This window comes from Protopterus annectens, chromosome 1.part1, assembly GCF_019279795.1.
Source record: "Protopterus annectens isolate FY-2018-M chromosome 1.part1, PAN1.0, whole genome shotgun sequence".
Lineage (NCBI taxonomy): Eukaryota > Metazoa > Chordata > Ceratodontiformes > Protopteridae > Protopterus > Protopterus annectens.
Genome location: NC_056726.1, coordinates 1,679,117,680 through 1,679,140,451, shown reverse-complemented (window position 1 = coordinate 1,679,140,451; position 22,772 = coordinate 1,679,117,680). Strand labels below are relative to the sequence as shown.

Here is a 22,772-nt window from a genome sequence, read left to right as displayed (position 1 = left end):
TGTTGTCTTTACAACAGAGCTGAGACTGAAAAGAGTCCAACGAGAACAGTGTGCTACCTTGGTTAACAAATTCAAAATCAAATCAAATAAAATAATACAAAATAAATGTAAATGTATATTGATGTGTTACACAAATAAATGTGTATTTTCCATGTGATTTATAAAATGAGATGATTACTGTGTGACAGTACCTGTACAACTTTTTATTGGGGGAAGGACTGCCACTGTGTGCAGATAGCTATTCCCAGTTTGGGTACTGCGGCTAATAATTTTGCTGTGCATGTGCATTTCATGATATCAGCTGTCTGCTTCTGAATAATCCTGAATAAAAGATACAATTACTGGTCTATTCCTGCCATCACTTACACATTCAGAATGGTTATTTTTTTATTAACATGTTCTTCGTATTACTCACATTCATCCTGTCTTTATGAATACTTATTTCAGATGCCAGAGATCGACCACTGCCTATTCAGTTCATGCTGCCAAAATATGCCATAATATACATAGATAAAACACTCCTTCATAGTATGTTTTGGTATATGTGCACAGGTGTTTGCACATTTTTTGCATTGTAACCTGACACTTACCCTAATTCTTACTACTTTTCACTGTGGCTCTTCCCTGTCTCCTGCAGCTTTTTTTTGGCTGCTGTTATTCTTGTCACCCATTCCCTTTTACATTTTAAAGAATGTATCAGCAAGCCACAGAGTTGCTTTCTTTCCATGTAAGAGTTACACTGCAGATCAGTGCACATTTGTAAATTCGGCCTAAGATGTTCAACAGTTATCTACAAAATGAAAGAGTGGTATTTGATACTGCACAATGTATTTTCCACATATTTTAATAAAAAAACACTGTTATAATATTAAATGAAAAGCAAACTAGTCAAAAATGAGCTCAGTGCCTAGGTAATAAAGTACAGAAATCACACCAAAATCCTCGGCACTTCCAGTTGCCCAGAACACCAGCAGACTGGTCACAGAGTCAGTAGTTAATATAAAATAGATTTTACTGCTGAATAGTTAAGAGTTTTTGTCTTGTACATGTTGGACTTCATCAGAACATCACTCTTAAAGTGAGTAACTTCTAACTTTCATTTAAATTATTAATTTGTTAACCAAGTAAGTGAAATAGCCTACCTCGGACCCTTTTCAACGACTGCCTGGACCACAACAGCATATTTTCCCATGCTATTCAACCTTGTCATTTCTGCACTTTGATTGGCTACATTTTTATTAGCCTGCTTAAATCTAATCTCTAGTTTGCAACAGGCAAAGTTTAACAAATGTGCTTATTCTCTATTCATCAAAATAAAATACTTCACAATTTGAGGAATGTGTATTAATTGTAACTTTCCTTTTTGTTTGGGGAGGCTTAGCTTAGTGAAAGGCCGTGTTTGTTTATTCTACCTCTCTAACCTCCCCTTTATCAATAAGCAAAGCCTAGCTCTCCCAACATATCTGACTTTTTATGGTGGTGCATATTAAAATGAGCTGCTTTTCTCAAAATTATTCAAATATAAATTACATTTATAAGTGTGCTTAAACATAACACAATACAATAAAAATATAATAAACATTCAGGCATAAATAATACTCAAACGAAAAACACCATAAATGTATTTTAAAAAGTGATCATTTTAAATGAAGGGCCAGACTGAAAAGATTTTTTAGAGGTCTCTTAAAATCTATTAGTACAGAAGACTCCCTACAGTTGTTGGGATAGGAGGTTCCAAAGGTGCGGCACTTTGGATCAAAATAAATGAAAACTTGACTACTAGAAATGCATCATTGAACCTCCAGCAGCCCCAGACTGTAGGAACTCAGGGTCCTGGAAGGTTCTTTCATTTAAGGAAAATGCCCATCATGCAGAACTTTAAAGGAGCTACAGGACTGAATTGGCAACTAATGCAGAATTCTTGGATCTGGCATAATATGTAAGTAACAAGATAAGCAGTTAGTAGTTAGGTTGCAGATTTCTTTATAAACTGTAGAAGGTTTAGCTCTGCTTTAGGGAACCACAGGTAACCCGTATGTTACCCAGTGGATAGCCAACTGACTCACAGACAGGACCCAGGAAGTTAGAATTGGGAAGTCCACCTCTACAAAGAGGCCAGTCACAAGTGGAGTCCCTCAGGGATCAGTTCTTGGACCGCTCCTTTTTGGCATTTACTTCTCAGAAGTCAAGGCCAATGTCTGTGGTCTCTGGCTGACTACATTTGCAGATGATTGCAAATTAGGAGCTGTCATTGAATCACATACTGACACAAATGTTCTTCAGGAAAGGCTGACACAGACAAACAACTGGTGTCAGAGCCATGGATTAAAAGTAAATACCAAGAAATGCATAATAGTATCCTTTGGGAAGTCATCCATCCCTGGTAACTATCATATTAACAACACACTCCTTTGATTTGACCCAGTAGTCAGGGACTTAGGGACACACATAGATAGTAATCTAGCCTTTGATCATCACATGTCTACAGTGGCGAGGAAATTATTCTATGTTGTGCAACTTGTAAACAAAGGTATGGCAAGTCCAAAGAAGTCATTGTTCCACTGTATTCGACATTCATCAGACCTATCATTGAGTAAAGTGCTCCCTTTGGTAAGTACCTAATCAGGCATATCTAACAACTGGAACTTCCACAGAGGTTCCTCACTAAAAGAATACAGGGTGTAAGTAATATGTCCTATGCTGACTGTCTCAAGGCCCTATCCCTGTATTCTGCCTCCCACCGGCTTTTGAGGGGAAATCCATGCCTGGCATACAGGGCATTGTCAGATCCCAGTCTGATGAACCTCCTGTATATCCACAAAACAAACAGTACCAGAATTACCCATTCTAAAGACTTAAACCTTGCCTGCGATATAAATAAGACCTGCTGGTGAGATAGGTATGTATCCCAGAGACTACCCCATCTATGGAACAGACTCCCCATCCATGTGAAGCAGAGTTCCTACCTAACCCAATTCAAGTGCAACTTGGACAATTGGATGGGAAACCAGAAATTCATCCCTGGTTTGGCACCTATGTCTCTAATGCAAACAGGTAACCTGTAAATGGCTCGTCTCCCAGGCCCATGTTTACACTTATCAAGGGTGTCAGAACTTGTCAGAGATTCAGGATGCATGGCTAGGCTTAAAAATGCTCTTGTGGTCGTTAGCCTAGTAAACACATATGAACCTATGAACCTATAAAGGAAACTGTGGTGATGCAATAATTAAGGGTCCATGACATGCATTACTACAGAGAGGTCTTCATTTGGAATAATGTTCTTGGTATAACTATATTCCTGAGATGGTAAAAGGAATTTTTAATCCAGCTGCAGTCCTTTAGTGTTATTCTGTTATCAAGTATAACTCCAAACTACATCTCTTATTGAAAAAATTAAGCCTGTCATCCCCATAAAGAAGACACAGATTTAAGGCATGACAATTGGGCTTTCTCAAAATTGTATGAACCGCTGTGACTACAGCCTTAGACAGGATAAGCAATACTTGATTAACACAAATCCTACATCAGATGGCTTAAAGATAATCTGTGACAGTTAATATTTCATATAGTCTGATGGAAGGAGACGTATATATGCATAATGGTGATAATATAAACTTGTCCTTCACATAGGATTGCCCAGTGGTAGCATAAACATGCAGAACAGAGCTCTGTAGAACTTAGGAAATTAAACAAAAGGGAAAAGAGGTATTAACTCCATAACCCCTTAAATTTGCCAAGAAAGGTAAGAGACAAACCAATCAAAGATGGACTAGTTAAAAGTCAGGTTGTGTGTCCATCAGCATCTAGAAAGTGGTCTAAAAGAGATGTTGGTAAACCTTAAAAAGGCTTATAATATGCTTCTTTCCACTATTTCTGACCATTATCTTCTTTTCTATAGTGAGAGTTCTGGGACGTGTATCAACTAGGGAGCTCTGTTACTGGTTTGTACCTCCCTTGTCTTTGCAAAGGATGCCTCTGGGACAGATACTGCATCAGAATAGGTTGTAGCTGAAATCTCCTGTTGCAGTAGTTGTCTTGCAATCCTCCCCTTAGAGAAGCAGGTTAGCACTGGCTACTCATTCCCACATGACTGGACCAGCTTCATTCAGATCTGGGACTACTACAGGAAGCTGTATTAATGTCACTGCAGTCAGGAGTTTACATTCTGCACCATGGATGGTTCGGCCTCAGATAGGGACAATATATTTCATTACCACATCTGTACACATTTGGGTTTATATTTAATGACTTCTTCTGTTACTCACTTCTACTCTTGGTTTATATAAATTGGACTCTATCTGGATTTATCAGTTTCAGGAACCATCAAGCATAGCTAATGCAATTCATTAACATTCAATGTTATGGACTCATTATCTCTAGTGGTTTCATTCCACTTTGGGGTAGCAAACAAAGACACAGCTATGTGCTGTAAAGAGGTGTCTCCATCCAACCAAAGTATTCCTCCTGGGGGTATACCTTGTAGTAGAGACTGGTATAACATGTACTATAAAGTGGATGAGCTTCACACCACTGTCCCAACCTTATGCATCATTTTTCTCAGTAAAACCTTTGACAAAGTTGCTGGCATGGCTAATATAGGACATACAGGAACAAGTTAGGTTGAAGAGATATTATAGTCTGTAAGATATTAAAGGGACACAACAGTCTAGCACATGGATAACACTTTCTCTTCTGGGCCATGGTAAATATATCTTCAGTTTTCTTATATGTTAAGCTGCACCAGTATGTATAAAACCAATAAATGCCATTCGCTTTGGAAATCTTTGCTCATCAGAATAAAGCTGTGGTTTCCCTAGTAAATAAAAACATCAGCATAACAGGCTGCACAGCAAACATACACACTGCTATATCCTAGTTATATAGTTAGCTAAAAGAAAAACAATAGCTGGCTTTGGGGGAGATGGCGGACTAGGTTGGTATCTCATTGGTAAGGCAGCATCAAAACCAATCATACAGACAAATCCAAGGTAGTAAACCATGTTAGGAAGGAAGGATTCAGTGTGTAAGGGTCCAATAAGTGTTTGAAGTAGATTAAGCTAAACAGATAGCCTTGAATTAAGGGTTTATGTGTACAAACCAGATAATTTGTTAGTGCTCACATGGTGCTGTGTTAATTTCTGAAGGCATTTTCCTGCATGAAGTTATTTAATGAGGAAGCTGGTCAAATGTTTGCTTATAGCTTTTGCACGTTCTTCGAAGAGGAACATAAAATATTGTGGCTGATACTTAGATTGGATAAATATATGTTCCTTTATGGACAATAACATATACTCTTTCCAAGTTTTAGTTGCTTAATAACATAGCATAATAATGGATAAAGCAAAGACAGCAAGGATTTTGTATGTAAAGTTTAAAATGATGTCAAAGACAAGGTTAGGTTACATCATAACTAGACTTGGTACAGGTTGGACCTTAACGGAAGTTATTTTCTACAATGGATTAAGATAACTTGTTGGGGAGGCGAGGTGGGATAGAATGAAGACTGCATAAACTGGGGGTGATAACTCAAGACATTTCACTCAAGGTGCCATTAGATCTACTGTAATTGTTGCTGAGTCATCTCTGGTAGCTCCATTAAACTACTGGGAATAGGTGTGGATTTGTAAGATTGCTCAGAAGCTCTATGATGTATTACACTTTACATGCAGGACGCATGTTGGAAAATGTTGGTTCTGAAGTTGTGGCACAGTGTAAGGCATAGGTTCACTCAGAGTGTAAGGAAGTTCTACAAAAAACAAAAAGCAAAGAAAAATGAAAAGAGGTGGAGAAGAAAAAAAGTGTTTACTTGCTGGACAAGGCCTCTACACACTTCCACTTCTAACTAACTCTGAGCTCAGCATATGATCAAAGAAATGGGCAAATGTCTTATATGCATAAACGAATGATCTAATATTTCATTTGTTGATGTAATGGCACATAACTAATAACTACACTATAGTAGTATGAACAGGGATTCTCAGGATCTATTTAGCATTATTTGTAGAAAACCACCCCAGGTACCCTTAAAGGAAGGTAATGCAGCCATCTTCCCTTCTTAGTTAGACTATAATAGGTTCATAGGTTGGTACTAGGCTATCGGCCCTAGGGCCTATACAAGCCTAACCATAACAATTCCCTGGTTATTACTTCCCACACTATTTACTTCCCTGGAACTCTGTCTAGCAGGGCGACTGATGTGATCCCCGTGGTGAATTTCCTTTCTCCCATCCACTCATCAAAGTTCCTTTTGAAGAGGGCCAAAGAGGCATTCTGCTTGACATGTATTCCAGAAAAGGGTTGATCTATATAGTTCAATGTACGTTAATAACTCTAAGTCACAACCAAATGTCCATATAGTAGAGCACATCTGTATTATGCAGTTACCCAAGTATGCATTTTTATATAATATAAAGAGAAGGACATGTAATGGATTTAAATACATGCCATTTTTGGCTCAATTCATTTTGCTGATACATTCAAAAACCTTTGTGAGACTAAGATAAGGACACATAACCTTCACTTGAATTAGTAATTCAATGACCAAGTGAAGCAAGAGTGTAGGAGGATTAAACAAGGAGACCATGAAAAGTCTTCAGGGATTTTTAACCTTGTAGAGTTATGTTAACAGCAAATGTATAGAAGACAGTCACATTTAAAAATGACATTAAAGCAGGCAGATTATATACCTAAGATGAAAGGAAAGCTACATTTATCTGAGTAAATTAAAAGGTTACAGAGAATTAACTGGAAAGAGGAAAACAGTATAAGAGTACAAGTGTGATAGTGGGGAGTGGACAAGAGATACTGATGTGGCAGATGTGTGATCTGGGACAGCTACCGGAAGCCTGAATCAGTAAGAACGCTTTTAAAGGTGATGCAACACTAACTTTATATATGATCTAGAGGTTTGGACACTAATTTTATTTGGGTGTATTGATTACAACACTATAGTTTTATATGGGATGTAGAGAGAAGAACATGTCAGAGTATTATATTATGTTATTTAGTATATTTTAGCAGAAAAAGCTAACAGGTCACAGTAGAGAAGTATGGAGAAGACTGAAGAAGTGAAAGTGTGTGGATCAAGGTCTAAATATAGAAATGGATTTAAAGAAGACGTGAGGAATGGTATCTTTGTAGTAGCAAATAAATAATTGGATAAGCCATTTAATAATTCTAAGTGGCATGTGAATGTTAAGAGTAGCAGGGAAATAAGAGTGATAAAAACTGATTTAGTGAAATGTTAGAAAGAAAAACTTACCGAAAGGTGTGTATCACACATGTCATTAATTGTATAAATTCTGAAGGACAGCAGAGTTTCGTTCCCAGATACCACTGGGATCCCCTTGCAGTTTTGGTTAATTAAGTGAGCTTCTGAGGAATTTAGATGCATTGCTTCTACAGCACATTTACGAACTGTCAGTTCTATCGTTGGAGATCCACAAGAGAGGTGCTCAACTAGTTGTGATGATGACACTGTATTAAAGAAGAAAAAAGTAACAGAAAAAAAACAGATTGCAATGTTATTTATTTAAATTAACAACATGACTGTGATAGCATAGAAACATCAATTAAACCCATTTATATGACACATTTTCACTTTATTAAGGGAATAAGTATTCTGATAAAGGCTAGCTAAAAATGAAGCTGAGCATACAATGTTCTTCATACTAATCACTGCTGCAGTAGCTTTAGCTATATGGGTTATATCCTGATAGGCTATAACAGCTGGCCAGCTTCCAAAGCTTCAGGTTACCTTCCACACGTCTAAGCTATGAAGCAGCTTGAGCTGAGCTGACTAAAAGACAAGTCTGGATGCAAAGCTGTTCAGAGCTTGACTGTGGCCAAAAATATGCTCCTCTGAGGCTTTTGAGGATCAATAGTTGATTTGTGGTTTCCTTAGCTGGGAAGATAAGTTCCCTTTGGGAGAAAAAAACCTTCCATTTTCTTATTTTTACTGATGTTTTATTACTTTACTCTTCATGCACCATTTGGGTCTATAGTACAGCAAGAGCTACCATTCCACATTTCAAAGTTGTAAGAGAAGGAAGAAAGACGATAAAAAAGCAGCATTTTACTTTTCTCTATAAAATGGTGACCTCGTAGGAGTTGATTCTACTATGTAGAAGAAGTATATAAGGGAGTTGTTGCTTAAAACACTATATTTGCAGTGTTTGTTTTTCTCAGTTTGTAGAACAGTGTCTCTGTGTATTCATAGACAAATGTTCAATAAACCCATATCAAGTTAATCACTTATTTATTCCAATAGTGATTTTTGCTGTCCTATGACCAATGCTTTACACTAAACATGGGTTCAAATATGTGGCTTTAATGGGACTCAAAATCACTCATATTTAGGGAAAAACAGTTTTGATTAGCATTTCATTTGTGAAAGCCTGAAATTACTTTAAAATGCATTAAGGTATTTCTTTTTTACTGATTGCTTACCGGGTGTTTGATACATTGTTGTGTTGCATTGACAGCTCCACTGTCCATCTGAATACGTGCACTCATGATCAGCAGTGCATGCAGGAACACAGCTTTCATCGGGATCTGTGGCATAGGAATAAAATATTAAAAAAATATTTTTGGATAACATCATCCTGTGGCTTATTGCCTGCTAGCATGCTTTATAGTTCAAAACAGACTGCACTTAAAAAATCTTGCTTAGATCTCAGCACATGAAATGTTTTGGTTATCACTATCAGTGGATAAACTCTTCAGTGCATTAAATACCTCAATTACACAAAATTACAAGATACTCAGACACTTGGTTCCATCGAGTCAGAATATTTTGTTAATACTTAAGCTCACTGGCATAGGGTCAAGGCATCCTTTGTTGTACTATTCGTGATCCAAAGTGGAAAAATGGAGTGGGGTACAGAAAAGTTAGATGGAGGGGAAACAAAATGTCATCTGGCTTGTGTACCCTTTTTAGGTTGGGGAGTGGTTAGTATCTTTCATCATGGCAGCAATTAGATTACACAGGCCTGACTGCCTATCTTTTGGGTGTGACAATGCATGTATACAAGTGCTGAGGATAATTTATTACCTCTAGAAACCTGAAAAAAAAATAAACTACTATAACTAACTCAAAGGTTGCCAGGTCATGGTGCAAGTCATAAATTGCAGTAGATTTTATTTCATGTAGGCTCAACTAAACATGCTTCAATAAGTTGGTCACTGATTGTCTAGCAGCTGGCACATAGGGTTAAGGCTATGCACTGCAGTTCCTGTGGTACAGGCTTTGATTCTCACAGCTGTCATTTACCTACTGTGTGACCTTGAGCAAGTCACTTAATCAGACATTGTTTCTCGGTCTCCCCTGAAAAGAGACTGTGTCCAGTGGACCTTCCCAGTTAACAAACGTGCATTTATTTATTTATTTACCTGAATGATACCCTTGTGTATTAGTTCACCCACTGTCTCTTTCTGTGGATGACAGCTCAGCTGTGCAAGTTCCAAAAAAGGAGACTTTCCAGAAACAAAAATGATTTGCCAGTACTATAACGAAATTCAGATCTAAGCTCCATTCTGGAGATGGCACTTTTAATTTCCTACTTCTTAGATAAAAATCATCTTTGACAGCAGAAAAATGTACAGAGACTGATGACACAGGAATGCTCTTTGCATGATTAACTTGCTGAAAATTTATAAGCCTAGTAGGAGCATAAACACCTGCTCAAGTCATCTTAATCTCTTTTGCAACATATATAGAACATGGTGGATGGATAGATCTGGATCACAGAGAATGACACCTCTTTGGAGTTGCCTTCCTCTCCACATTAGCAAAGTACTTCTCTTACACTATTCAGATGTAATCTGGACGAATAGCTGGGTAACCACAAATGCACCCCTAGTTTAGCTCTCTTGTTTGTCATGGATAGAGGCAACATATAAATGTTCTGTTCATCTCTAGGTTATTCATAGTTAAAATATAAGAGCTAAAAGCTTTATGTGAATATACGGCTAGGCTTCTACAGATCTTAATGGATCAATATCTATGAAGATATGAACCTGCTAACAGCTTAGAGCTTCAGTCCTCTGCACTAACTGAGCTGCTCATCAGAAAGACGTGCGCCACTCGCACACAGAACGTATTCCACTTATCCACCACTTTTTACACAGAAAATGCTTCGTATTTTGCTAAGGAGCCACTCCCTCATATCAGTGCTCTTAGTGTTGCCACCCTGCATGATCTCAAAGAAACTGGTTTTCATTGTTTCCCATGGAAATTTTAGAATCTAGTTTATCCATTCAGGTAGCATTAATTGCATAATACACTAATTGACCACATATGATGTCTGGCTACACCAACCTCCCATCAGCTCTTGCAGTGTTCTTTTCTACCAATGTCACACACTCTTTTATCCTTCTGCTTTCTTTGCTACAAATACTACTTGAAATATCACCATCCGTCTTAATCAGAACAGTCTTCATTATATACATTGTACCGAATTGTCAATATACAGTACACTGAGTTCTTAGACCCATGTTTTTGCTTTCCCTCTGTCAGATGTCCTCAAATATCTTTACATTAGACCCCCAATTTTTTGAAGAACTGTAACTGCTTGTTTCTGTGTATCTCCTTTTAGCAATCGTCAGTCAAGCACTGTTGTATGTTGTGGGACTACAAATGCAATCCTCAGAACTGCAAGAATTTAAATGGGATGAAAGATATGTATGTCTGGCCTAATGGCTGAGTGGGTAGCATTGTCACCTCACAGCAAGAGGCCCTCCAGTTTGGCTCCTGGATGAAATGTCTTCTATGTGAGGTGTTTCTGTGGATTTTCACGGTAGTTCCGGTTTCCTTCCACATACCAATGACATGCAGTAAGTAGTGAGATGATTTTCAAATTATCCATAGTTGTGTCTGCATGTCTCTGTGATGTGGAAGAAAGGCCCGGTAATCTACTTTTGTCACCTCCCCACCTAGTAAACTCTATGGATTGTGGTGGCTGTACATATAAGAGTCAGCTGTTAAGTATAGATAAAGGGAAAGAAAATATATACCAAGTAAAAATTTCTGCATCAGTCAAAATTCTCTCTTCTCATAGGTACAGAGATGCTGGCGCTAGTATTTGGTTTTTAGGCAAAGCCAGATTGACAAACCTACCGACATATCAAAATCAAATCAACTGAACCTCAAAATGTTGCTGCTTAATGCCAGAAGCCTAAATAAAAAAAAAAAAAACTGCACTCCCTCCAAGTCCTCCTTACTCTTGAGAATACAGACATCTGTGCAGTTACTGAGACATGGTTTAAAGCGCCAGAGTGTACTCCAGCAATGCAAGGTTTCAATGCCTTCCACACATTTAGAACAGTAGCTGCACAGACTAGAGCTGAAAGTTTAGGTGTCTCAATATACATCAGAAAAAATCATACCTCTAGGGTGGTCAAAACTGGATAACATGCTGGAATTCCTCCACATACAGATCACCACAGACAAACTCTCATACAATATCCTAGTCAGCTATAGGTCAACCTACATATCCCAAGAAGTTCATAGTGCATACTTGGACCAACTGGAAACACTTAGCATCCAACCTAACACCCTACTAATGGGAAACTTTAATTACCCCATTAAAAAAGTAACAGTTAGGAACTATCCCAAGGCAAATTACCTTTTATTAAGTGATGGTTTGCTGAAGTTCAGTTCCCTCCAACCCTGAGAACACAGCAGCCTATGCATAATTGCTCTTTGAAACTCTGTACAACCATGTCAATGGCTGCATACAGGCTGCTGTGCCTTCTAGAAGTACGTCCAGGACTAGCCCAAGAAATAAACAGTCCTGGTATCATCCCAAATTAAAACAGATGTAAACAAAAGGAAAACAAAATTATGGCAAAAATCAGGAAGGATAATTTCCATAAAGATAAAAACTCTCTCATCAAACTAAACAGGCAACTAAGAAAGCTAATTAGGTCAAGCAAAGCCAACTTTGAGGTTAAGATATCCTCCCAGGTGAAAAATAACCATAAGACCTTCTTCAGCTATATTAGAAACCTCAAGGGCAGCACACAGCAATGTGCTGAATCTGTGGTTAATGGTGCCACATTCACTGAACCTGGTGATATAATGAACATGTTAGTGGACAAATTAATTTCCAACTTTACCCCCTCTCACCGCCAACCATCCACCAAATATACCCCCCAAACATAACCCTGCCAACTATAACTAGGGAGCATGTACTGGCTGCGCTTGCTAAAGCCAAGAACACAGCTTCTGTAGGCCCTGATAACATCCCAGGATGCCCCCTGAACAGTCTAAAATATGACATATCAGAACCTTGGGAGTCCTTATTTCACTGTAGTCTTAAAACTGGCTTTGGGTCACAAAAATGGCACACTTCGATGGTCGTCCCCCTTCATAAGGGAGGACCTTCAACATATCCTGGAAAGTACAGACCCATTAGTCTGACTATAGTTTGATATGCAAAGCCATGGAAAGCATTATCATGGAAATTATCAGCAAGGACATAACAGACTTCCAGACACTGGATCCATCCCAGATTGGCTTTGCCAGAGGAAAGTCATGCTTACTTAAACTGGTGGACTTCTTTGAAAACATCACTTAGGCAATGGCTGAAGGAAAAATGGTTCATACTGCCTACCTAGATCTGACTAAATCATTTGAAGCAATACTTCACTCGGGCATTGTCAACACACTTACAGAACTAGGTATAAACCCCTTTATAACATGCTGGATAACTAGCTAGCTCACTGATAGGACCAAGGAGGTTAGAATCTGTGAAGCCACCTCCACAAAGAGGCCGGATATCAGTGACGTCCCCAAGGGCACTGTGCTAGCCTGACTCCTCTTTGGCATTTACTTTTCAGATGTCAAAGCCAATGTCAAAGGCCTCTGGCTAACTAAAGTCACAGATGATTGCAAACTGGGAGCAGTCATTGAATCCTCCCAAAATGTGAACACCCTCCAGGAGGGTCTAACACAGACAAACACTTGGTGCCAAAGCCATGGCGTAAAATTCAATACCAATAAATGCTTTATAGTACCTTTCGGGAAGTCAGGCACCCTGGGTAACTATGTCATCAATACAACACCCCTAAAAGTTGATTCACTAGTCAGGTATCTGGGAATCCATGTAGACAGTAACCTAGTCTTTGACCAACATTTGTCCAAGGTAGTAAAAAAATCCTTCCATGTTGCTCAAATGATGAGCAAAGGCATGGCATCTAGGTCCAGAGAAGTTATCATACTATTGTACTCGGCCATAATCAGACTTTATCACATTTAATAGGTTTAAGACAGTGACCTTTGTAGGATACATACCCACACATATTGGCAATTTACAAATTCTGTTATTCATCTACAGTCATGTATTTGGAATACAGAAAGAAACCAGAGGACTTTGCAAAACTACATTTGGACAGAGAGAGGATATGCAGACTGGCCACAGAAGGTAAGTAAGTAATCAAACTGCAGAACTAAGTACTGCAAGGCTGCAACACTAACCAGTATACCACTTTATCATATCTAAACAGATAGGACAGGCCTCATCAAAGTCACTTCTGAACACTAACCACTGTATCACTTTATCTTATCTAAACAGATAGGATAGGCTCCAGTAAAATAAGTCCCTTCTGAACCACTGCATAGTCAAAGAATCAAATCATAACATACGAAGAGTATAAAATTCAATATGTCGTACATACAGTCTAATGAAAAATACTAACATCAAGAAATTACTACAATATCACTCTAAATAAAAGCACAACAGCAGGTGTATCAGGCAAAGGACATTATAACACATAACTTGAATGTTTATTAAAACACATAACTTGCAGGCCATAACAATAATATTATTTAATGGGAGAGTAGCCGATTGACCAATTATGAATTTGATGGAATGTGTTGTAATGTTGCCATTAAATCTTTATTGTTTAATCCTGGTTTCATTTTGCTTGACTATTTTCAATTGTGCACTGTGTTTGTGTTTTGTCCAACCTTGTGGGCCAGGTAATGGCTGATAATGGTCCTGGTTAATAAAAAACAAAGTGACAGCTGGTAACATTTACTCTGTGCTTTATTTTTAATAAAGTGAGAGGGGCAGCCTATAATTTACCAGTAGTGGGAAGTGATCTAGTTTGGACACGGACAGATTCCCAGATTTTAGGATCATGTATGGAAAAGAATGTACTGCAGCCAAGAAAAAAATGAGAAGGGAAAGAAGAGGAAAGCTGGGAAGATGAGAGCAAACAGACATGTGAAAGCTCTGAAGTGGAGATGAGATGGACAGATGGTGGCCCAGAAATTAAAGTTTGTAGAAGAGTATGCAGATGCATTGTGAGGAATGTGATTAACCAATACTACAAGAAACACCAACTCACTCAATATCCTATTTAGAAGAATCACAATTCACTGAGTAACCAAACCATCAAACCTGACCTACTGAAACCCTATCCCATCACAATGAGAACTACACTGAGTTCTCAACAAACTGAAATATCAAAAAGAAATGCACATATTTTTAGAGGTATTTTAAACCTTGGCTTTTTCTCATACTGCTTGTTGTTACATGTACTAACTCTGATACTATGTAACCACTGAGAAAAGAGAGCAATCAGTAATTAGTTAAACCATTTGCTCCCTTCCTCTGTAGTTACGCTGAAACATACAGCACTGTTTAAAGAACAATACAGTGTAGGATTTCATTCAACGGGATAGCAACTTTATTACTTCAGTGAATCAGTGAGTGAACACAATGGGACTTAACAAAGCAGGATGTGATAACTGGGGTGATCCTGAGGAATGCACTTCTAGGGGTAGTAATCCAATTTTAGACCATTCACTGCAGTGATGTTTATGCTTAAGTGATGATATGAACCTGGGCATTTTGCTTCCTATAACTTGAAGGATTTGAGTATCTCCAGTGGAGTTTGTTGTTAAAAGAGAGAAAAAGTCAAAGAGTACAGCACCACATAATGCACATAAAGGCATAGCTTTGTGACATAAATTTTAAGAGGAAGCAAATTATTATAAAAAAAATGTAGAGTATATGGAACAGATACCATTGGTGGCTTTCTCTTGTTGGACAGATAAGAGGGGAGAGTTCATGTTTGATAAATGACTGCTGTAGACAAGTTAAGTATTTAGATACCCAGCATTTGCAGAAATAGCCAGACCCAACTTATAAGTTCAGTGTAGAGCAATATGCTGGACATGGAATTAAAAGACTTGAATAGGTCTACAAACAAATGTTTTGCTACAAAATGCCTGAGCCTAATACTAAGCAGATTGTGTTACTGATAGAAAAGAGATGTGTCCTCGATGGAGTCCATGCTGGTGATGGCAGAGCAAGTCTTTGGTAGAAATGTTCTTTTTTATCTGATAAGATGGAGCATTGCCAAACAGTTTAGTTAGGTTAGTGAGCAAAGAAACTGGGTAAAATGGATCTGTGAAAGATTTAGTATCACTGTTGGTTATGGGCATACTGAGCCCACAACTGGTCTGTCTTGATCAGTACTCTATGCTGGTAAACAAAATTAAATAAATAAACAGAACACGGGAAGTGTTGATGTGAGTTAGTATGAAAGAATAACAGAGCCATGTGAATCTAGGGAAGCATCTAGCTGTACATTCATTGCCATACCAGGATGGACTTCAGTTTTCTGATTTCTTTTAGAGAGATGGAGAGGAAACAGTGAAATAAGAGCAGTAAGTAGAGGTAGAAGCAACTACGTTGGCAACATTTTCTACAGAATTATTAGCAGTCCTAGAGAGATGTTGAGATGGGAGTATTATTTTTTGGGTATATGCAGCTCTATTTGAAATACGGTCAGAGAGGGCACGAGGGACTGCTGAACTGTTTCAAGTCCTCATCAGACACAAGGAAACTGACCATGGAGAAGTATTTTAAATTGGTCAGGTTGGTCACTGACCTGTACTTGGACTGTATGGAGAGCAAAACAGTGCTGTGATCGGATTTGACCAATGAGGGTATGACAATGGGTGAGGAGAAGATGGGGAATGTGTTAGTGAGGGAAAGAATGATAAAGCTGAGCCAGTGCCATGGTATAGAGTGAAAAAGCCCTAATTAAGGCCCAGGTAACCTGGGATCTTTTAGCACTTCAGGTGCTTGAGGCACTGGTAGAGAGGGATGGGCATACCCATCCCGAGGGGGGCATCCATCTAGGTATTCCCTGTGGGGAGGTGTAGTCCACAGAGAGGAATAGCTCTCTGATGTAACAGATGAATGCGGGAGGATTGAGGGGTAGGTCATAAATAAAAAAAATCCCTGGTAGAAGCAGTCAGTGGCATGACTCCTCCAAGATGTCCTTAGTTTCCACACTGGCCCAAGCCATAGAACAGAGAATAGTTGGAGGACAGGTTGGTAGACCTGGCAATGGACAGGGGCAGTGGGGTCAGCCAGACAGAATGAAGCAGTAGGGGAAACAAAAATAAGCTGAGTATGTTGGTGCCTCTAATGGAAGAGTTAGAAGTTTTAGCTCGGTGGATCCTGTTTGGGCATCTTTCAGACTACTACAGCACCAGAAATGAGAAAGAGAGGCTCTTTTGCTGATCTAAGTACCTTTTTGGCTTTCTATAAACTGTTTTAAGCTAATTGTGCTTTAAAAAGCCATTTTTACTGTCGTTTGCTGTATTTCTGCTGCATTGTACTGTTAATTCATTTTTACTGTGTGTGCACTTGTTCTACCTGTTTAAAACTTAAAATTTAAACTGAATTTATTATTGTAGGTGTCACACTCAAGTGCAACAGCCTTTTCTGTGGATTACGACTGTTTTAAGTTGCTTTTTTCTGCATAATTAAAAAAAAAATACTATCTATACTGCTCATTTCCCTCCATTTCCTATATTAGAATAGTCCAGATCCCAGATCTGCTGGTTTCAGGACTTTAGTTTGTGTTTCTGAGTGGTCCAGACCTTATTGTGCCAGTGGGAAGTCTTTCTGCTTATCAGTGAGAGTGGTAAGCATTAGAGCAGCCTATCTGCTGCAAGAGGAGTGGTCTCCAGCTCTGAAATTTATCTTATTGGCTGTTTCGGGCTAATTCCTATCCCTTTCAAGTTTCTGAGTTGAATACCCATGTTTGCATGGGTTTGCGCGAGTTTGTGCATTGCGCAGCACAGCTTAACTAAGGTTAAACTATTCTCGGTGCCATAAAGTCTGCTCTTCAGTTTTTCCCTTAGAACTAGCCAATTTCTTAATTGTAGCACTTGAATCTGCTTTTTTTGTGCTCAGCACTGGTTCAGAACAGTTGAAAGCACTAAATAAGCTACAAATTACTGAAGCACTCAACCTTTCTAATTACCTAGTGGCTAACAGTTTTTTTTATTTATCTTCCTCAAAGTTACTTTGAGGAAACAGCCCGAGTACTTACTACCCTCACTGTCTAGAGGAAAAAATGATTACTCAGGCATGTCCAAGGGACAGCTCCTGGTGTTCTCTCCTGTCTACCTGATGAATCTGGGCATCTTGGGGCAATGTAGCAATTGCCTCATGTACACCCACAACCCTCTCCTCCTACCACCTAACAGTACAACTTGTGAGAGATGCATGTATCTAGCCAAAATGGAGGCAAAGCTCTCTCAACCCAAGACTGAACTTGTCAGTCAGGAGGAGAAGGCAAACAGTTGCTCCACACCACATTCACCACATAGTCCCATTACACTTACACCACCAAGACCCACACATAAATACACAAAAACATTCTCGGAGGTTCTCTATAAGAATCTAAACAAGCAATATAGATCTCCAAAGCAGAAACGCAAGCAATCTCCAGCCCTCATCACAACCCAAAAGGCATATAACACACTGACTCAGTGTGCCACTCAACCATAGCCCACAAGGCAAAACAACGTACTTAACACATTGGTCATATGTGACTCTATAGTCAGGCACACTGATGTTCCACTCATCAGAATAGACAAGGAGAAGGTTACTGTTCATTCCCTGTCAGGTGCCAGGATCCGCCACATAACCCACGCAAACAAGTACAAATATAACTCAGCCATTGTCTATGTTGGTGTGAACGACCTGAGACATACCTCCCTGGACTACATGAAAAGAGACATGGAGGAGCTCATCCAGGCAGGTATGACCCTAGCCCTGGGTAGCATCCTACCTTCGCCCAGAATGATACCGTAGTACAAGGACAAAATGATTGACTTCAACAATTGGCTAAGCTTCTGGTGTCATTCTAAAGGCATTCAGTATTTGTCTGCCTGGGACGACATGGTTGACAAGCCACGATGCTTTGCCAGAGATGTCCTGCACCTGTCGCCCCTGGATTTTGGATACTGGCTAAGGCTGTTGCCACCCTTATAGTTCCTTTTTTAGGCAATGTTCAAAAAACAAAACCATTATAACTGATACAGGCAAGCAAAAACTGAGGGTAATGCTACTCAGTGCTAGAACTCTAAACCTCAAAATGCACTCACTCAAGGCACTCCTTAAAATGCAGAATATCGATATCTGTGCAGTGATTGAAACCTGGCTCAAGGCTTCAGAGAGCACCCCTGCATTACCAGGATATAACTCATACCATACCTTCCAGGCCATCAAACTACGACTGGAACACCAAGGGTGGAGGTGTGTCCATATTCATTAAAGATGACCACACTTCCAGGCTAGTTGCCCAACATAATGCATCCAAAATTATCCAAGTGCAACTAATTCTGGGCAAAACTGCAATGCATATTGTAGCTTGATACAGATCCCCCACCATGCCTCAGGATTCCCACTCCTCTTTTCTTAATATACTAGGGAATATCAGGGTCCAACCTAACACCCTAATAATGGGAAATTTCAACTACCCCATCATTAACTGGGAAAACTACTCTGGTACCAACTCCTTTCCTCAACACTTCCTAGAATTCATAAACTCCAATGCCCTGGATCAACTTATCCACACCCCTACCAAGGACAATAATATCCTAGACCAAATGATTACCAACAAGAGTGACCAGTGCTCCACATCTGAAGTCAACTCCTCGTTGGTCAGATCCGACAATAAACTAATCAACATAGATATCCACATCCTGCCCCCACCCCTCAATAAGGAAACCATGGTAAAAAACTTCTCCAAAGCCAACTTCATGCTTCTTAAGACAGAAGTGGCCAACTTCACAACACCATGCAGATGGACAATACAGTTACCACTGCCAAATCTTAAACAAACGCACTCTATAAGCACCTACATGGATACATGGATTGTGCTATCCCTAATAGAACCAAAACGCAGTCCTCTTAAAAAAAAGGAAGCCAATCTGGTGGTCCCCTGCTATAAGCAAACTCTACAACAGAAGAAAAAAACTGTTGCAAAAGAGAGTAAAATCCCACAAGTGGAGGAGCTCCCTGGTCAGCCTCAGCAATAACCTGAGATCCCTCATAAAATCCTCCAAAACGAGCTATGAAAACAAGATTGCCACTGACTCAAAGGACAACCACAAAGCATTCTATAGCTATGTAAAGAATCTCAATGGCAACACCCAGATCTGCTCTGAGTTACAGCACAATGGCACAAAAATCACAGAACCAACTGATATCGCCAACATCCTAACTGATAGGGTCGGTGCTAACTTTACCTCCCCCTCAGCCCCTAAGAGGCCCATATCCATACCAGAAGAATGCAGTGCCCCTGCAATCACAACTGAACAGGTGAAAACTGCACTATCAAAGCCAAGAACACAGCATCCATGGGACCGGACAATATCCCTGGCTGCATTCTACACAAACTATAGAATGAACTAGCCTCCCCACCTGAGCACCATGTTAAATCATAGCCTCACGACAGGCTTTGCACCCACTGAATGGCGCACAGCTACAGTTGTAACATTCCACAAAGGATGAGCCACCATGGACCCCGGAAACTATCGTCCTATTAGCCTGATGAGCCTGGTTTGCTAGGCCATGGAACATATCATCATGTAACTCATAAACAAAGATATTGGTAACCTCCAAACTCTGGACCCCACCCAGTTCGGGTTTGTGAAGGCCAGATCATGTCTCCTGTACCTGATTGACTTCTTTGAAACAGTTACCAAAGCCGTGGATGAGGGTAAGGCAGTTCACACAGCCTATCTTGACCTCGCCAAGGATTTTGACACCATCCCCCATTCTGGTATCATAGATAAACTCACCAAATTGGGTATAAATCCATACATCACAAGATGGGTTGCCAACTGGCTCACTGACAGAACCCACACTGTAAAAATTGCAGACCTCAAATCTGACTTCAAACCTGTAACAAGTGGAGTACCACAGGGTTCAGTCTTGGGTCCTCACCTGTTTGAGATCTACTTCTCTGAAGTACGGACTAATGCAGAGGGCCTCTGGCTGACAAAGTTCACAGATGACTGCAAACTGGGTGTCATAGTTGAGTCCCCAAATGACGTGGACATCCTACAAAAGAGCCTCACTGAGACTGATTCCAGAGCTGTGGCCTCAAGCTCAGTGCCAAAAAGTACACTGTCATCCCCTTTGGTAAAAACTCTGTACCCATGAACTATCACATAGGTGGCAGTCCACTTAACGCCGAAGGTGTGATAAGAGACCTCGGGACTCAAGTGGACAGTAGCCTCTTCTTTGATAATCACATCGCCACTGTAAATCTTTCTACGTGGCACACCGCATCATGAAAGGATTCTCATCCAGGAAAAAAGAGGTCATTGTCCCCCTCTACTCAGCTCTCATCAGACACATTATAGAGTACAATGCCCCTTTTGGAATGTACCTCACAAGACATCTGCAACAGCTGGAAAGGGCACAAAAATACCTCACAAAGAGGATTACAGGACTCAAACAGATGCGCTATGCTGGCCGCCTCAAAAAACTCCAGATTTTCTCCGTAGTATATTGCCTACTCCGAGGTGATCTCTGCCTAACATACAAAGCTATGTCAAACCCAGAGCTGTTGGATATACTACACCTAAAGAAATTTCAATCTCTGAGAGCCACATGCTCTAGAGACCTAAACCTTGTCACCACAATTAACAGAACATGCTGGAGAGATAGATTCCTGTCCCAGAGACTTCCCATACTCTGGAACAAGCTTCCTATCTATGTCAAGCAGAGTTCCTCACTAGCACTCTTCAAGAAAAATCCTGATGAGTGGATGGGTAATAGGAAATTCACCCTAGAAATCACTTCGGTGGTCCTGCTCGACAGGGGTACAGGTAAATAGCATCCTTGGGTGGCGAAAGCCAGGGAACCTTGTTGGCTAGGCTTACATAGGCCCTTGGGCCGATAGCCTAGTACCTACCTATGAACCTATGAAGATATTATTTTTTGGGGTAATTTGTGGTGGGAAAGTCAAGCAAGTGTTAAGCACATATCTGTGGAGGTATAGGTTTGCCAGTTTATGGAGGAGCAGTTAAAGTCCCATGAGCAATTCTTTTTTTAGGGTTAATAGAAAGAGAGAGATAGTCTCTAGTCTATTAAGATGTGTTTTGTGATTTGTAGGTGCCTTGGATAGTTTTCTGTAGTTGATCAGGATTTGGTATGAGGTCTTCTTTATTGAAGTTGGAATTTGAAGGTGCATGGGATAATTGTCCTGGTGTATTATTCTAGGGGTGATGGTGTTTCAGTTAAACAGCGATACACCACCACCACCACCACCAGTGTTATTAGTGTGTACACTTGCAAGCCTAAAAGAGTGGTAGGCAAAAAAACTAGGTATGGAGGAAGTATTGTCATTGCTCTGGAAACAGGTTTCAGTGACAAGACAAATATTCATGTTTTCCAGAGTTAGGAAGGCCATGAGGGAGGACATTTTCTTTGTAGGCTCCTAGCACTGAGTGGCTCTATGTTGATATTTGCCAGATTTGAATTTGTGGGTACTAGGTTGATAGTCTGAATAGTGACATTGCCTACAATTAGGTACCAAATGGGTACAGAATGTCTTTGTCAGTGTGTGAAAGTCTTGGAAATAACTGCAGGCCATTCCTGTCAAAACGGGATGGGCTGTTCTTTTATCTCCCTCCAGACTGACACTTTTTGGTCACCATCAGATTAACATCACTAATTTGGCCAGTTATTAAAGACTATAATATTTTGCTTATATTGTGGCACCATTCTCAATGATGATAGGATACTGCTCAAGACAGTTTCCTTCCAGCCTTTCAGAGAGAGATAAAGAAAGAGCTCCATCATGTTCTTCTTCATATTATCTAAGGGGAGGGGGGGTGCATCACAAGTCATTCACACCCACATGAACAATGACCTTGTTGTATTCATACTTGCAGTGAAGGGACCTGAGTGCCCTGGTGATATGACAAACTGTAGCACGACTGCTACCTTGTCTTTACTCAGCCTTGTGAGTGATGCATTGGTATGATGTGCTATGGAGTCACCTATAACAAGTACATTACCATGGTGAGCAGACTGCTTTTATTCATGGATTCATAGGTAAGTACTACGCTAGCTGCCCTGCTGGGCCATTTTAAGCCTAGCTAATTTCCCTCCAAGTTAAGAAACAAACCCTGTACTCCAGTGACTCTTGTTTGTGGTGGTAGTGGTGGTAGAATAAGCTATATGTGGTAAGGAATGGGTGTTACAGGTTCTCAGGTACTTACAAGCCCTAGTTTTTTGTATGAATAGCCCAGAAGCAGACAGACATTTACATGTCAACCCCTGCCCACGATGAACAAGGATGCCAATCCACGGGTTTCACATCCACTCATCCAGACTACACTTTGCTTTACATGGAGATGAAGACAGATTCTAGAGGAGTGTTATTCTTGGTAAGACATATCTATCCCTCCAGCATGTTCTGTTTAAGTTGAAGACAAA

The 22,772-nt window shown here is 39.9% G+C and overlaps 1 protein-coding gene across 1 annotated transcript in view; it reads right to left on the bottom strand.

Annotated features, from left to right (window-relative positions):
• The window catches only part of LOC122811783 (uromodulin-like), a 449,243-nt gene that overhangs the window by 136,126 nt on the left and 290,345 nt on the right, over positions 1-22,772 (bottom strand). The window contains exons 6-7 of the mRNA XM_044083847.1: positions 8,449-8,553; positions 7,262-7,476 (exon numbers count right to left, since the gene is read on the bottom strand). Of these exons, the coding sequence (XP_043939782.1) occupies positions 7,262-7,476; positions 8,449-8,553 (320 nt within the window). The remainder of the gene's footprint in view (positions 1-7,261; positions 7,477-8,448; positions 8,554-22,772) is intronic.